The sequence below is a fragment of the Equus quagga genome, chromosome 6, assembly GCF_021613505.1.
Source record: "Equus quagga isolate Etosha38 chromosome 6, UCLA_HA_Equagga_1.0, whole genome shotgun sequence".
NCBI lineage: Eukaryota > Metazoa > Chordata > Mammalia > Perissodactyla > Equidae > Equus > Equus quagga.
The window spans coordinates 71,841,080-71,858,833 of record NC_060272.1 but is presented as its reverse complement, the minus strand read 5'-3'; the positions used below and the strand labels follow the sequence as shown (position 1 = coordinate 71,858,833).

At 41.8% G+C, this 17,754-nt stretch overlaps 1 protein-coding gene across 1 annotated transcript in view; it reads left to right on the top strand.

Annotated features, from left to right (window-relative positions):
* Positions 1 to 5,198: 5,198 nt before the first annotated feature.
* Positions 5,199 to 17,754, top strand: part of TEX26 (testis expressed 26) — a 29,942-nt gene continuing 17,386 nt past the window's right edge. The window contains exons 1-3 of the mRNA XM_046665195.1: positions 5,199 to 5,303; positions 10,535 to 10,619; positions 16,129 to 16,294. Of these exons, the coding sequence (XP_046521151.1) occupies positions 5,243 to 5,303; positions 10,535 to 10,619; positions 16,129 to 16,294 (312 nt within the window). The 5' untranslated portion in view covers positions 5,199 to 5,242. The remainder of the gene's footprint in view (positions 5,304 to 10,534; positions 10,620 to 16,128; positions 16,295 to 17,754) is intronic.

Below are 17,754 nucleotides of genomic sequence, written 5' to 3'. Positions count from 1 at the left end.
CCTAAGGAAATAGAAACTCTAGTCACAAAAATTGACAGAGAAGATTTTCTGAAAGTAATTGAGTGGAGAAAAACCATCAGTAATCATTTCAGGAATCGACTAAAGATCTGGAAGGTTTCTTTTATCTTTAAAAACTTTTCCAGTTGACTCTGACTGAATGCGTTCACTCATTCAATATTCGCTCGGCAAAGTCTTATCGACTGCCTATAAGGAAATATACACTGTGCTAACGTATTTTATTAGCAAATGTCACAAAGATGCGATATTGGGCAATCTTTAAAATTGGTGAAAAGTCTATTGGGGTGGATCTTCCTGGTAAAAGAGGCCTCAATCTGGGTCTAAATGTGGCCTAATTCAGATATTTTAACAGTTTAAGATCAATAGAAATCTATAGGGCAACAAAGACCTAAGCAATCTGTCCATGCATTCAGTTCATTCATTCATTCAACACATGGGATTAAGTGGCTACTGTGCGCAGTACACTGAGGTGGATACTGGTATATAAAGGTGCCTACAGCACAGCTCTTGCTTTCAAGGACCTTCCAGTCTTGTAAGGAAGGCAGACGTCCAAGTGAATAAAAACAACAGAATAAGTGCCACTAGAGAAGCTCAAAAAGAACAGCTAAGGACCGCATGATCCAGTTTAGAGATCAAATTAATGAAGTCTAACTGTGAAATTTAGTTTTAAAACAAATATGTAAGGATTGATTTATCCCAGCCACCAATTTATCAAAGCTCCCAGTGGAAGAGTCACCTTGGAGGCTGTTAATTTATTCCACTAGAATGCAAATCCAGAAATTATCTACAGCATGAGGGACGTTTTCTTTCTCATTACCTCATGGTTATAGTTTGATTTTTGGCTGAAGGATAACATTGCCCAACTTGATCGCCTACCTTAATTATCAGCTCGAATGTCTTTTTACTGTTTCAAATCCCCAATCTATCTTCAAAGAGCAAAGTTATGCCCCTATTTGAGAAATTCAAAAGAATGTGTATCAGTTTCTGAAGGGAGTTTCTAAAGAATTTCAAAAATGCTTTAAGCAATGGCAGTGTCATTAGAATAAATTATTACTTTGAAGAAAAGAGTGTTCATTTGGGTGGATAAATGCTGGTATAACAGATTTAAAATGAGTGTTCACACTTGATATTCACTCCTTGAATACACTTGAGAGAACTAACAATACAAGGCATTGGTAATTACCCAACGACTGACTCGGTCAGCTTACTTCTTAAGGGTTCAGAAAGAAGAAAAACCCAAGGATCAGAGACAACATGGATGGCCCAGGAGAGAGGTGACATTTATATGGGACTGATGAGGTTTTGATAGAATTAACAGTCTGAACTTGCTGTTTTGGCTTTATTTGGGTAAAATGTAAGTAAGTTCGGTGACTGGCAAGTTAGAGGTTAGAATTTACCCCATTAAACTGGACTCTCCTAAGATAATAGAGAATATTATAGGATTTTCTTTTCTGAACTTTTCAATAAATAGATAGCAATTCTTTTTGGACTGCTTAACCACAACCCCTCTTAGTGGCAGACATGAACTAGAGGACCTCAGGAAGATCTCCGTCTGTGCAGATATTTGGTCAAACATCGTTCTGGATGTTTCTATGAGGTTGTTTTTGGATGAGATTAATGTTTAAATTGCTGGACCTTGAGTAAAGCAAATTCCCGTCCACTATGTGAGTGGGTCTCTCCCATTAGTTGAAGGCCTGAGTAGAACAAAAGACTGCTCTTGCCTGAGCAAGAGGGAATTCCACACAGATGGCCTTTGGACTTGAACCTCAACACTGCCTTTGCTCTGGGCTTCCAACCTGCTAGCCCACCCTGCCATTTTGGACTTGCCAGACTCCACAATTGTGTGAGCCAATTCCTTACAATAAATCTCTCTCCCTCTCTCTATGCACACATCCTCTCTCTCTCTCTTTTTCTCTCTCCCTCTGTTGGTTCTGGTTCTCTAGAGAACCCTGAATAATAGAGTCCATCACAGAAATTGAGAAAATGTTTTATGAGTTAATCAGTCAGCTAAAATAAAGAAGAAAAAGCAATATTCTGGTTTTTTTACACAAAGACACTTGAATAAAAGCATTACATACTACAGAGTAAAAGAAAGTCCTTTGTCCAAATATAAAAACCAAGCCAGAGAAGCTTCACTCAGAATATTTGTATCCAAAATACTTGGGCATCGCTGTAGACTGAGACCTCTTCTGGGCTTTTGGAAGCAGCCACCTGCCAAGGCTTGTTACACGTCCTTCACTGGCTTGCTCTTTAATTCTCCCATCAACGCTTTCCCATTCTCCCTCTCCTTCAGGAGACAGCCTTGCCTCTCACACTACCTGGAGCAGGGCTTCTCAAACTCCAATGTGCCTAGGAACCTCTTGGATGCCTTGTTAAGCTATAGATTTTGATTCAGTAGGTCTGGGTAGAGCCTGAGCTTCTGTGTTTCTAGCAAGCTCCCTGGTGATGCTGAGACTGCTGGTCCTGGGACAAGGCTCTAGATCTGTCCATCTTAAACTTTACGAATCACCTGTGGATCTTGTTAGACATGCAGAAGCTCAGACCCTGCTGGAATCAGAATCCACGTTCTCGCAAGATGCCCAGGTGTCGGCAGTGCCGTCAGTCTGAGGAGCAGAGTGCTAGCGCCCCTGTCTTCTCCAGGCCTGGGCCCTACCTGCTCTCTCCTGTGGCATCAGCTCCCTCTCCCTGCTCCTTACCCTGGCCTGTGAACTAGGTTACTCTTCTCTCATTTTAAGTAATAATTCTCTATGTGACCCACGCCCTCTCCACTAGCTAGAGACTTTCTTCTCCTTCTCAGCCAAAATTTGAGTGTCCTGTGCTTGCTGTCTCCTCCCTCCACCACCCACCCACCCCTGTCTTTATACTTCACAGCCTGTTCCCTCTGTACGTATGTGTATGTGTGTGCAGAAAGAAATTTACTGTAATAATTTAAATTGGAAACAACCAATTAACATTTAACCCATTCAATACAACTACTCTCAATTGTTTTTGATCAATTAAAAACTCTGTGAAAGGCATATAGTAACCTAGACCTCTTAATTTCTGTATGGTTAACCTGTTCTGCAGGTGATACGGAAACTTGCTTCTCTTACTCCTGGAAAAAGAGGCCGGGATTTATAGACTTCCCATCTGAGTCCTTCACTCTGTTGTTGAACCCGCTCCAGCAAACTCTCCTTGTGCTCAAGTGAATTCCAAGCTCTCAGCATGGCTACAGGGCCTTCTGCTCCCACTGTCTCTCAGCCTCCCCCCACCCTTCACTACAGGGCAATACCATGTTCTCATGGGCTCTGGAGCACACGGGCTGTTCCATGCCTGCTGGGCCCGTGCTTGGCCTGTGGCCCCTCTGCCTCTTTACCTGGTTGCCTCCCAGGCATCCTTGAGAACTCAGCTCGGGCATTTCCTCTTCCAGCACCACCTCCCCAAGCTACCATAATTCCCAAGGCATTGCCCTTAATATGTTATCATCCAGCTCAGTGTTTGTGGAGGGACAGAAGAAAGGAAAAAAACTTCCACTTAATCATTGAAAGGGGTTGCCACCAGTGACTCAAATTCAGAGGCAAGAACCGTGCTGTACTGCTCACAATAACACGGATCCGCACCAAAAATCCACTTTGAAGCAGAAATGAAAGACTGTAAAAAGAATCAAGATCAGAATAGCAATGGGACGGAAGAGCAATATCCTAGGTTTGTGTGGCTTTACAACTTATAAATTATCGTTCAAACTATTAATCTTTACAGCACAGCGAGGTGGGTACTATATACTCATTTTACAGATAAGGAAACTATCGCTTTACCCCAAGGGCCCCCGGGTAGAAGGTACAAAGAGATCTGGCTCTCGATTCAGTGCGCACCCCACCAATTCACAGCTTGCCTAAGATGAGATGAATGTAAGACATTAATAAGAACTCACTTTTAAAATTCTATATACATACTCACTGCTTTACTTTAAAAATATATTTCTCTTAAATTAGGCTATGCTAATTAGCTCTACCATTTCCAGACAGTAATCTGTTATTGGGTGTTACTTTCCTTAATTTGGATGCCACTACTAAATCCTAATTTAGATTTATTCCTTTTAATAGCATTGACAGAAGTCTATGCTTTCTAACGCGTCCTACCATTCATTGCCTTACAATTTGGGAATCTAAAATGTGTTATGTTCATTCCCATTATGTGGGTAGGAAACTACGCTCAGAAAATTCTAGTTTGGCTCTTCATTTTAAAGAAATTCCACGCCCATGTACTTGGGATCCTTCCTCTGCTGCTTATTCTGTCTCCTCTGACAAACTCCCCTTTGTCATGCTCCATCAGTGGTTCACCTAAGGGCCTATGTTAGCAGAACTGCTCTAAAAGATAAGGAATGGTTGTAACTGCTTTCTAAGCATGTTGCCCACAGTCTCCACCCTATGCTTTCTGCATTCTCTTTGCACCCAAGTGGGTAACGGCTGTATCCTAACCTGGAGGCATTCAACATCATTAAGCACCTACTATATGTCAAGTTGCCAGGCAGGTGCCAGAACATGAAGATAAGAGACCCTCCATATCCTGTGAGAACTCTAACAGACATGTGGACAAGAGACACGGTTTAATCTGAATAATTAAATCAACAATCACAAAACACGATGGTTGGTGCCAGGAACATGGCCTGGTCAGGAGAAAGGAATCACAAACACCCCTGCCCACTCCTGATTCCAAGCATGCTTTTCACCCTGCTGCCCTCTCCTAATTCCTGTGTCCCGATGACCAGTCTGGTAGCATGAAACTCTCTCAGAAACTCTGGTTCTAGTTCTTACACAAAATGACTTGTGATTTTGTCCTCTTGCTTGGTTCCTAATTACTGCAAGATCCATGAAAACCTTGCCCACATTTGCTTAAGCTGCAAGTCATGAACAGCTGAAAATTTGCGGTTGAAAAATCTGACAATACGTTCTCTTCAATCTACTCCTCCTTTTGCTCCTCTCCTAAATACACAAAACAATGCTCAGGAAGGCTCATTGCAAGAACTATACAAATACATGAAAGTAAGTAGGAGACATCTCGCTCTCCGCGCGCAGTCCCCAGCCAGCCTGCGTGAGCGCCCTACGCCCGCAGACGTGGCCTGGGTTTGACTGCGGGGAAGTGACCCGCGTCTCCATGGCGAAGCGTCACAAAGCAGCCGCGCTGCCTGCAGCGGCGTCCTGTCCTGGTGGAGAAGGAGAACCAGCGACTGCCTCTTCGGGCAAGAATGGCACAGCCTGAGCTCGAGGCTCTGGGCCCCTCTCAAGACGGCCACAAGATCCGGCCCAGTAAGACTGCGGCGCTGCCAGCTGGCAGGGGGCGGGGGAGGGGTCTCTCCCGCAGATGGAGCACGCCAGAGCCAAGGCTGCTTCGATCCTCCAGGGTGTCTGCCTTCCTCTTATGGGCGGGACTCAATTTAAGGAGAGGCTGGGAGTCACGCAGAATGACGGGGTGTTCATGACCTTGTCCCTTTCCGGCCCTTTGCCATCCTTTCTGCCAAACCCCTCGCTAAAACGCTCAGGTGCTTTTAAACACCCATAAAATGCTTGGCTGGGAGAGGACAAGAAAAAGGAAGGAGCAGTGCCTTTCCAGGAGAACAAGGCCAGAGACAAGGAAGAGAGGTCGTGAAGCTCTGAAGAGAGCAGATCCAGCCGAGTGGGGAGGTGCAGAACACTGAGAAACGAGCCCCAAGCGCATCTACAGAGGCAGTGCGCCCCAGCCGCCTGTCGCAGAGGCTGGATCTGTGGCATTCAGCTGTCGTGTCTAACCTTTGCTGATTTTTCTTTCAAAGTGATTTTGTATTTAACAGATGTAGCGCGATTAATACTAATTTTGCATGCAAATGCAGCAGGTTTACCAACTCAGCTTTTTGTGTCAGTGCAGGGAGAGCCACTCTAGCTGTGATGCTGTGGCTGATTACTGTGCAGTCAGCTCCTTCTTGGCTTTTCTCATGGCACTAATAACCCACTGCAGCCGTCTAGCTGGGTTATTGTGGTTCCACGGTGGCTACAGAGCAGTGGGGATTGTTCAACTACAGATTCCCTAGAATTGTAGTCCCACAAGAATGAATGAAATGGGTATTTTCATTCCATTTACTTTGTAAATTAAGGATAGAAAATGAAAATACTTAATTAGTACAAAAAATATTGAAAACACCCAGTTTCTGTATGTTGGTAGGGCAAGGCGGAGAGTGAGGGGAGAGAGCCTCTGCCCCAGAATCCCTTTCTCCCACCTGTTGAGTCTCCTCCCCCTTTCTAGCCACCCTGTCTCTTCTAGTCTGGGACATGCTAGGGTCCTCCAAGATTCATCCTTCTCAGTTTACATCCTCTATGTAAGGGGCCGCCTCGTGCCACAGGGCTTTACGTCTATATAAAAGTGCCAACGGCTCTCTGATCTTTACTCTAACTCAGAGGTTCCTCCTAACCGTCGGACCAAAATATCCAACTGTCTACCAGATCCGTCTGGATGTCACAGAAGGACCTCAACCTCAGCATGGACATAATTACACTCCTTGTCCTCCTAGACTTTGGGGCAGTTAGGAGGGTCCCAGCCTCACAAAGTAGGAGGGAGGGCAGCTTCAGTGACACCAGGTCTCATTGATTCTGCCTCTGACACTCTCCTTCCCTGGTGAGTTGGCCTCTTCACATCCCATCTTGGTCTCTAATAGCCACTCTGTGCTACTCTATCCTCCACTGCTACCAGTGCCACCCTTCAAAAGGTGGGCCTGATGTGTCACTGCCCAGCTTTGGTCCAAAAGTAGGATGAGGTTGATGATGACTACTGTCAGCTAACTGCTATTGAACTCTTGCTGTAGCCTGGGGCGCTTAAGTGTTGTATTCGTTCCAAGGACTGCTGTAAATAACCGCAAAGCCACCTGGTGGCTGAAAACAACAGAAATTTGCTTCCTCGCATTCTGGAGGCCAGAAGCCCAACATCAAGGTGCTGGCATGGCTGCACTCCCTCTGGTGGCTCTGGGGGAGAGACCTCCTTGCGTCTTCCAGCTTCTGGTAGCTGATGGCATTCTTGACTGTGGCCTCATCACTCCAGTCTCCGTCTCCACGGTCATGTCACTTCTCCTCTTCTTTGTTCAATCTCCCTCCACCTCTAATCTCTTATAAGGACGTTAAAATTAAATTTAGGGCCCACTGGAGAATCCAGGGTGGTCTCCTCATCTCAAGATCCTCACCTGCATCTGCAAAGACCCTTTGTCCAAATAAGGTCCCATTCACAGCTTCTGGGATTAGGACATGGACATGTCTTTCGGGGTCCCACTCAGCCTACTATAAATGCTTTAAATTTATCCTTTCCTTTAATCCTCACGACAACAATGTGAAGTTAGAATTATTAGCTACTATTAATACCTGCCTTATCTGTCAGAGTACTTTGAGAATAAGATGAGATAACATATGTGGAAATACTTTGTAAAGTGTAATATAGTATACACGTTAGCTTCTATTTTATAATATTCTCAAAACTTTATAATGAGTTTTCACAATTGTGAATGCCTCCGGGGGTCACCAAGGTTAGCAGAATAAAGCTCAAGCTTGTAGCACAGGACACAGGCTTCACCGACCTGTGGTCAGCCGTTTCTCCCTCCCTTCCCTCACACTGGGCCGCTTGTCGCCTCTCAGACTTTCAAATCCCACACTGCGTCCTCAGCAAAGTGCTTCCCTCCATGTCGTCCTGCGCTTCCCCGTAAAGTCCTACTAAATTAAGTCCCAGCTCAGATACCAGCTATTCTATGAAGTTCCTCCTGGACCCCACCTTGCTGGCCCTCCTCTCATCTAAGCAGTGAGAATCACACCTCCTCGGTCTTGCTATGACACACAGGACATCAGCCCATCTGTAAACTTGTGCTCATTGGATATTTGATATATTGGACAGGGTCTCTATGTCCCACTGCCTAGCACGGGGCTTGGCCCACGGAGGGGTGGAATTCAGGGTTTACTGTTAAGTGAACAGAGAATGAGAAAAGGAAAAACAGTCAGGAAGACAGAATCACAGGAGAGATTATCAGGCAGTTACAGAGAAAGACCCTGAGATACTTACATACCAAGAATAAAGGCAAAAGAAAGCAGCGACACACACTGGAAGCAGATCTTTAGAATATTAAGATTATAAATTTTAAAATTAATATTTATGTTAATGAAGAGGATTAATTCTAACAGCATGTTATTTTTGGAAGCTTTGTCAATGGAAGTAAAAAGCATATAAATACAGTTCTGACAAAAAGAATTCTAGGAAAAACCATTAAACACTAAATTCAAGAGAGATGTGCTGGAAATGGAGTGTGCATCATTTTAGCCATCCCAGTGCGTTAGACTTAGGGAGAGGGGGTACGCTTGGTCTCAGGCCCTAGAAGCAACCGGGCATGCCGCTCCTGCACCTGCCACCTTCTGGAATAGGCTCTTCGCAACAGAAGGCTGCCAGCCCCAGCCTGTCCTCAGACGGGGAAAGACCACAGACAGGGACACCCAGAGGTGCATCTTGCTCTCTGCCATGGGAGATGCTGCCTGGAGTGCTGTTTTGCCAGGGTTTTGGAGACATGTCTGCACCTAACAGGAAAGTGAGCCAGCCTAGGTCAGTGCTGTTTTTCTTAGGAAAAAGAGAGGGAAGTGATGTGCAGTCTCTGTGCAGTGGATCCTTCCTGATTCTTCCAAGAGTCAAACACAGGTTAAATCAGGTTAAATGAAGGCTTCTTTTAAGAGCAGCACTGCCTCACAACTTCTTCCCACTTACTTGTCACTGCTTGAAATTCTCTTTAGAAAGGACATTTATTTCTGCTATTGGGATAAAAAGCTTTAAAGCTTAAAGTGATTCCCACTAAGCAGGGGTATCAAGGATAATGTCATTTCTCATAGAGTGGGATCAGAGCGTAGACACCAGGAGTCTGCGTAAGTAGAGCACAGAGAGCAACGTGCAGGGGCTGAGGCTTTGGTTAGACTGGAGATGGCTTGAGGTGGAGGTGAAACACAACCAGTGGGAGGCAGCCGGTAAACAGCCACAGACGAGCAGATCCAACTGCATGGCTGGGTCCAAGGTTCTCTTAAATTAAAAACAAGACCTAGTTGGGAGAGACAGGGAGATGAACAGCAGGAAGTACACAGATGGCAAAAACGAAATGTTGGGTCAGGCTCTATATACTGAGCAGTGGCCTAGAGATCTTAAGACTCTTTGGAAATTCAAGATGCATTTGAGAAAGATACTTCACAGCACTTGTATTCAGGATGCCTGAGCAGGAACAAACTCAGGCAATGAGGTGGCTGCAGTGTTCTAGAGGGGAGGCGATGGACCCCATCCAGCAGTTTATTCAAACATTAAAGGGATCATTTCAACCCAGATTCTAGTGAAATGTGAAAAGCCACAGGTAACTGCCCAGATATGAAAAATGAGAGAATGATTGAATTAAATTTAAAATATATCCCCAAGAAGTTTGGTGGCACTTTGTTGACAATGGCATGTTGGGGCGGATAAAGTCTGTTGTTGTGTCTGCCCAATGGCTGATTCTCAGTGTTCATCCTCCGGGACCCCCAGCAGCGTTGCCATAGGTGGCCCCTCCCTCCTCCTGAAAGCATCTCCTCCCTTTGGCTTTCAGGACACACATGCTCCTGGTTTCCTCTCACCTCATTGACTGCTCTCCTCAGCCTCCTTCCCTGGTCCTCCGCATCGCCTCTTGGTATTGGGGTGCCCCAGGCTTCAGCCTTCGGACTTCGCCTCCGCTAACTATGCTCCCTTCCTTGTTGATCTCACCTGCTCTCATAGCTTGAAGTAACATCTACACTACAGAATCGTGCAGTCGTTACAAACAATGAATTAGAGCTGCACCAGATGAGTCCGAGGGGTTTCCCAGACAACTCTAAGTGACAGGAAAAAGGACACTTTGTATAATATGAGCCCATTTTTGTTAAACAAAATGGAAGGAACTAAAACCCAATATGTCAATGTATTTATATCTGTATAGATAAACCTGTATCCGATTATATCAGCAAGTATAAAGGTCTGGAAAAGAATAGGCACAATTGTTAACATAGGCTGCCTGGGAGGAGGGGTGGGGGGGAGGGTGATACAGGGCAGAGAGAGGAAGGAGCAAGGAGAAGGTGTCCAGGAGAAAACCTGACATGTAACTTAGGAGCCCTTTGTGAAATCATTTCATGTGTTTACAAGTCTATCTAATAATGATGCATGAAAAGTTGGTGTCTGAAACTGTAACAGCATCTTAAGATGATAGAATTTCAAATGAACTTTCTGCTTTATATCTTTATGTATTGCTGAACTCTTTAAAATAGCATTATGAATTCTCAAGAAAAACAATAGACCTATTTTTATTTGGGGGGGAAACTCAGATAATTAAATTGAGTTTCCCCTTTTAGTAGAGGCTACAAGTTGGCCTTTATTCCTTTAAACTCTAAATTGCTATCCAAAATGCTTTTCTGTTACACAATTATTTAATTATTTAAAGCAACATTCGATCAAGATATGCTGGTTTGACACATTTAAAACTGCTTTATTGTACTCCCAGCAGGCAACACCAGCTGGGACTCCTACGCGACCACGATGAAGACTGCGTTCACACCTAAGACAGGAGCAGCACCCGCTTTAATTCGGTACGTCCCTACTGGAGCCACACTGAGATACACACCTTAAGTTGTTCACTTGTCTACTGTTATTCAGAATTCAAAACAAATGGAAAGAGTAATCAGAGAAAGCTTATGAAAATGCACTCGGGTAGGAGCCGTTGCATGCACAGGTCTCCTCCAGGTGTCAGAGAGGGCTCCCTTCTTCAAACAGTGTCCAAACCTCCAGCAGGAAGACTAAGAAAACTGACACATGGATCCTTTACAAAGTCACTGTGTGTCGTGGTTTACAATAGAGCCAATACATAGGTTCATAGAATTGTGCTACCTAAACACTAAGTATGAACTGAATCCATTACCTGATCTCCAGTAGGGAATGACAATTGAATGAATGGATGAACGAAGAATTGTGGGCACTTCCATCATCAACACCAGTCTTGTAAGCTGAGGAAGCCACAGTCCCTGACCTTACCTCCACTCCTCCAGTTATTGCTTCCTAAAGCAATGTTGGCTTGCACCTTCTCCTCCAACTCCACCTGACCTGAGGGTGGTGGGCATTTCTATCCCTCACCTGCCTCTCTAGGCTCATGGTGGGTAGTTGAGAGTGGCGTTAGGAAAGCCCTGTCATCTTTCATTGCATCAATGGTAGGGGGAGAAGTCAGCATGGAGAACCTTCCCATGACTGTCTTTACTCTGTAAATTGTTTCCAGTAGAGAGGATCCTTTCACCTTAAAAGTTCAAATTGTTGAGAAGTCAAATGGAGTATTGGCAAGACTGTGGCTGTGGAGTCAGGCAGAAATGGGTTCTAACCCAGCTCCTGCTCTAATCCTTATTGTCTCTGCCAGGCAAGTGACAAGCCATCTGTGGCTCAGTCTTATGGTTGGTGGTTGTTCTGAGGACAGAATGAAAGATGAGTACAGTGACTAGCACCAAGAAATTACTCAAAAAATTTTCATTCATTTCCCCCCAGCATTATATATGACATACTTCCAAAAAGTGCAGGGCTGCAAGACTCCTGATTTCCGAGTTATTGGCTGTCCCACTGAGTCACGTTATGTCCTTAACTTGGAGATTTATCATCTGACAGCAATGATTATGCCAGCTTCCCAGACTGTAACAGTTGTCTGGAGAAGAAACATTTGGGATGAAAGCCAAAAACAAATGGATACTAACAGAGTGTAGGTCAGTGGCCTTCAAATTCACATAATTTTTAAGTTTACAGAAAACTTTCCATCATAAATTTACATAGTTGCAAAAAATAAAACTTCCAGCCCATCCTAAATATTGACATTTTAAAATAAAACTGTTGTCATGCCTTTGAATATATTCAATGGGTAATCTAAACATCTTAGCAAATTCACACACCCTGTCATCTTTTAAAAAATACACACACAAGCTCTTTAATAGACGATTGATTTCATCCCTTTTCCTTTTTGAACTCTTATTTCTACCCCACTTCCTCCATAGAATTTTACCCTGCTGTAATATATTTTGTGTTTGAAAGCAGTTTATTGATCACTGCATTATACTTCTTTGCAACAACTTTAGTATATTAATTGAAATTAATTTTTAAACATTAGGCCCTAAGTATTGAGTTATGACAATTGTTTTTAGTATGCAATTGCTCAAAGCAATAAACACATTACAAATGTTAATAATTACTAAATATGAAAAGTATTTTTTGGAACTGCATCTTAATGAGATAAATGGGGAGGTTTTGTTTTCAATTAGTTTATGTATCTAGTTTTGAGTGTTGTCTTTTTGAAATAAGACTGCATTCAGCATCAATTTTTTTCTGCTTTTTTTTTCCAATTTATAGATGTAGTGTTGAGAAACTTAGTTCACATAATAAGCAGACGTGAATGAAAGCAGTCTTAGTGTAGCATTGCCATTCAGTTCTCTGAACTCTGTCTGAGTTACATGCCAAAAATCACACGATGACTTTTAATGATTGATTGACTAACAACTTGGTTGTGTACTCCTTCAATTTTATTGAAAGAAAATAATTAGATGATTTGTCATCCAGTTATTGAGTTATTCACTCTCATTTTCTGAGAAGTATACTGAAAAGGCATGTCTTAACAAATGACTATTAAATTACATCTGTTACTCTTTCACTTAGAGGAAATTTGTTTAATATTATATACTCAAAAAGAACTTAGCAAGTAGGAACATTAATTTCAATAAGTGTTTTCCAATGCAATCTTTTTTTAAAATAAAAGGTTTTTATCATCACATAATTTAAATATATTTTTATCAAAATCGTGGAGCTGAAAATTTAACTCATACAATTTACACCATGTTTACCTAGTTGGTAAAATCAGTCCTTGTCAAGCCAAAAAGCAAAATTAGGTTACTTCTTGTCAAAATAAAATCTGACTGCACTTCTAGTTCAAATAAATGTTAACATATGTTTTAAGGCATATTACAAAAACTTGATAAATTACAGAATGCATATTTTAGAGAAGATTATTAAAAGTAGACAGGGAAATATAAAAAGATTCAGGTCTAATATATCAATTATATCCAAGTAATAAAAATAATGCAATGAAGCATTGTTCACAATAGTCAAGATGTGGAAGCAACTTAAGTTCCCACTGACTGATGACTGGATAAAGAAGATGTGGCATGTATATACGATGGAATACTACTCAGCCATAAAAAAAGGATAACATTGTCTCATTCGCAGCAAAATGGATGGACCTTGAGGGTATTATGTTAAGCGAAATAAGCCAGATAGAGAAAGACAAACCCTGTATGACTTCACTCATATGTGGAAGATAAACAAACACATGGACAATGAGAAAAGATTAGTGGTTACCAGGGGAAAGTGGGGTGGGGAGTGGGCACACACGGTGAAGGGGTGTACCTGTAATATGACTGACAAATAATAATGTACAACTGAAATTTCACAAAGTTGTAAACTGTCATAACCTCAACTTAAAAAAAATGCAATGAAATGTGTAGCTAAACGTGTAAGTTATCTGTGAAGTGAGGAGTAGGATAAAAAAATATGATGTTCCTTGGTTAAATATGTTCTCATGTATGTAGAACTCTGGTGCTTGACTTTTGCAAATAATTAAATAATAATTAAGTATAAAAATCAGAAACAGTTTCATTGACTTCTTTAGACACCAGATCAAGCATTTGCTATGAATTTACTGAAAGAGAAAGTTACATATGGTAGGAATTAATTGGTCTGGCAAGCCAGTATATACCTCCATGTATTGTTAATATTTTACAACATAAAATAAAATGAGGACCAGCTGTATTGGAGTAAATATTTCACAATATGATATGGTTAAAAAATAAGATTTAAATACCTTATTAAATGATGAATACAAAATCTGAAAAAAAAAATCGCAACATTTTTATGTACCAGTTTTATCCAGTGAATCTTTAAAAATTTGGTAGTTTCTGAAAGGATCCCAGTTATATTGAGAAGAATCAGCATCTCCACTCTGTACTGCTTCATCTACTCAGAGATGCTTTTCTTTGCAGTTAATGACATCTCTTAGGGATTAAAAAAAGCTGAAAAAATGCTTACCTCTAAATGTGGGCAAAAGAGCCAATTGAAGCCTTCTCTAGTCTCTGTGCTCCTCTCAAGAGGCTTCTCTCTAAAGAGGGGTGAACATTTTATGATTGTTAGCGGATGAAAAACTGGACGTTACTCTCAGCCATGCCACTCTACAATGTAGCTAAATTCAGAACATCGCCACGCAGGCCGAAACGCCCTGGTTACGGCACCTCCTTCCCTCTGTCAGGAGCGTGCATGAGACGCCCGGCAAGTGTATGGAGGTTGGATTACAAGTCGGCTTCCCCTGCATCACTATAACAAGGTTTCCCTCCGCTGGGCACCGCCTCACGGTCGGAGGCTTACACCCCGAGGTGTGCTGCACCTTAGTAAGATCTTGTGGTGAAGTGGGGAGGGGAGGAAGGGCCGTGGGAGGAAAGGATGAGCAGATGGCTTGTTCTCAGGCAGGCACATGATAGGAAAGTGTACTGAGGAACGGAGACACGAAAGTCAATTCCTTTAAAGCTCTCTGTGCTGTGGTCCCTTTGGAAAATCTTCATGTACCTTTGATTCTTTAGTTTGATTTAGGACCTCAGTCCCACTTGACCCTGAATGGCAAGTAAAATAGTCCATCAGTCAGATGGATCCCACTTTCCAGATGGTTGGTAGACTCTTACATACATAACCTGCATCTAACCCAGCCCTCTTTTTTAAAAAAGCCAATATGAAATATTTTAGGTATACACAAAGGAATATACAGTGAATCTCCAGGTATCACTCAGCTTCGATAATCAACACTTTTAGGCACTTGTTTGCCGTAGGCTGCACCAGCCTTCCCATTGGACGATGTTGAAGCAAATTCCAGGCATTATGCATTATTTCAATTCTAACTGCTTTTTCCTTATCTTTAAGTGATAAAGACTCTTTAAAAATACGTAACGATGATGGGGTTGGCCCCGTGGCCGAGTGGTTAAGTTAGCGCGCTCCGCTGCAAGCGGCCCAGTGTTTCATTGGTTCGAATCCTGGGCGTGGACATGGCGCTGCTCGTCAGACCACGCTGAGGCAGCGTCCCACATGCCACAACTAGAAGGACCCACAACGAAGAATATACAACTATGTACCGGGGGGCTTTGGGGAGAAAAAGGAAAAAATAAAATCCTTAAAAAAAAAAAAAAAAAACGTAACGATGCCATGATCTCACCTAAAAAAATTCCTTAATATCAAATACTGCCAATCAGCAATGAAGAAGTCTTCCCGATTGTCTTATAACTAAAAACCCACCAACTGGTGCGAAATTGGATCCAAACAATGTCTACCCACTGCATTTGGTTATTTTATCTCTTACTTCATTTAAACTACAGGTTCCCCTCTTTTTTTTTTTTTCCTGAGAATTTCTTTGTTGAAGAAACAGATCATGTTCTGATTTCATCCCCATCATGTCATTTAAAATATTTCTCTTTTCATGTATTTCCCGTAATCTGACATTCCAAAGACTTCATCTGATTCATCTTGGGTATTTTGGCAAAAATATTTAATAGGTGGTGCTGTGTATGTCCATCCTGAGCACATGATATCTGGTGGTCCCACTTCGAGCTGTGAGTGGGAACTGTTGATCATTACCTTGATGCATTCTTTCTTTAGGGACTTGCAAACCAATGCTATCCTAATTCTTTCTTTACTTCTGTAGAGAGAAACTTTTCTTCACCGACTGTGTGGTTACACTGAAGTACTGTTTATACAGGACAGTGCTCAGCTCTTTAAAAAATTAATTAAACAAATTAATGAATTTCAGATTGTTATTCTTTTAAGTTTCATTTTAAGTCTCCCATACTTTTGCTAAGAGCCATCCTAAGATACAGGATTGTTTCTTTTCAGGGGAATCTGGAAATTACATGATTTCTGGCATCAAGTCTTAAGCCAGCCAATCTTTAGAAGAATGTAATGAGTAAAATTATTTGACATACGTACAACTGTGAGATTTGGTATTTAACCTCTTACTCTAATTTCCAATATCTTTTCTTGTAGTCAGAAAAGTATCAGAAGATTAGGATATACGTATTCACTTAGTGATCCTATTCCCAACCAGACACAGTACAATGATGAGTATGTCTGGAAAGCATATTCCAGAGAAGATTTGATGAGAACTGGCACTTCAAGAGGAATTGGGAGCCACAAATATTACCCCACTCAAGTAAGATGACATCTACATATCTGTTGAATTTAATACTGTATCAATAATCCATAAGAACTAGAGTTTGAATATATCCAGAAGATCCTTCATCATCTACAGTTAATGGTCCTTCTTAGACTGTTTTTTTGCTCACCTCACTTTTATTTCTAACTACCTCTCCCTTATCCCCTAAATTCGTTTAAAATTTTTAAAACTCAAAGTGAAATTCACATAGCATAAAATTAACCACTTTAACGTGAACAATTCACTGGCAATTAGTACATTCATCATGTTTTGCAGCCACCACCTCCATCTCATTCCAAAATATTTCCATCATCCCAAAAGGAAGCCCTATAGCTATTAAGAAATTACTTCCTGTTTCCCTCTTCCTTAGCCTTTGGCAACTACCAGTCTGCTTTCTATCTCTATGGATGACCTATTCTGAACATTTTATATGTGGAATCATACAATATGTGACCTTTTGTGTCTGGCTTCTTTCCCTTAGCATAATGTTTTTGATGTTCACTCACATTGTAGCATCTATCAGTACTTCATTCCTTTTTATTGTTGAATAATATTCTATTGTAAGTATATACCACAATTTGTTTATCCATTGATGGACATTTGGTTGGTTTTCACCTTTTGGCTATTAAGAATAATGCTGCTATGAACAGGCATCTGCAAGTATTTGTGTTTGATATTATGCATTCTCAAGCCAACAGACCTTTTATCATTTTGTGGACTTTATCTGGTATGCCCTTCTCCTGTGCACCGAGAAAACTCATGGATTCTTCAAAGCTCGGCTTAAAGAGATACATCACTAATTTCCTTCTCCTCTGGATGGATGTAACTGACCCTCCCTCTGTTTTCTTGACAATGGATACCCTTCTCCCATCACAAAAGGCAATGCCTAATTGTAGTAAAGGCTTTCATTTACTTGAATGCCACCTGAAATGGTGCCACCTGGAATGGAGCCACCTGGATGACTTCAATAGAAAATAAGGCAGTAGAATGGACAGGATTTGATGACTGAAAGGATGTAAAAGACAGGAAAGAAGAAAGAATGAAGGACGGTGTTCCTGTTTTTGACTTGGATGGCTAGATGTTTGCTGATGCTGTTTACTGAGCTGGAACATGGAAAAGGACCAGGTTTGGTGAGGAAGGGCATAGGGGAAAATGTGAGTTCAGTTGAAAACATGTTGGTTGAGGATATGTTCAACAGGCAGTTGACTATACAGACCTGGAGCTCGTGTGGAAGAGGTGAGCTGTAGACCCAGACTTTGGGGTCATTAGAACAAACACTCATACCCCATTTAATTTGGTTCCTCACGGCACCCATTCATTATAATCTATTTACCTCTTAAATATTTTCTTTAAGATTTTAAAGTTAATGTAAAATAGTCAGTTACAATATTATATTGTATATGTGTACATATACATACACATACATACACACAGCATTTATTTTCCCTTTGTTATTG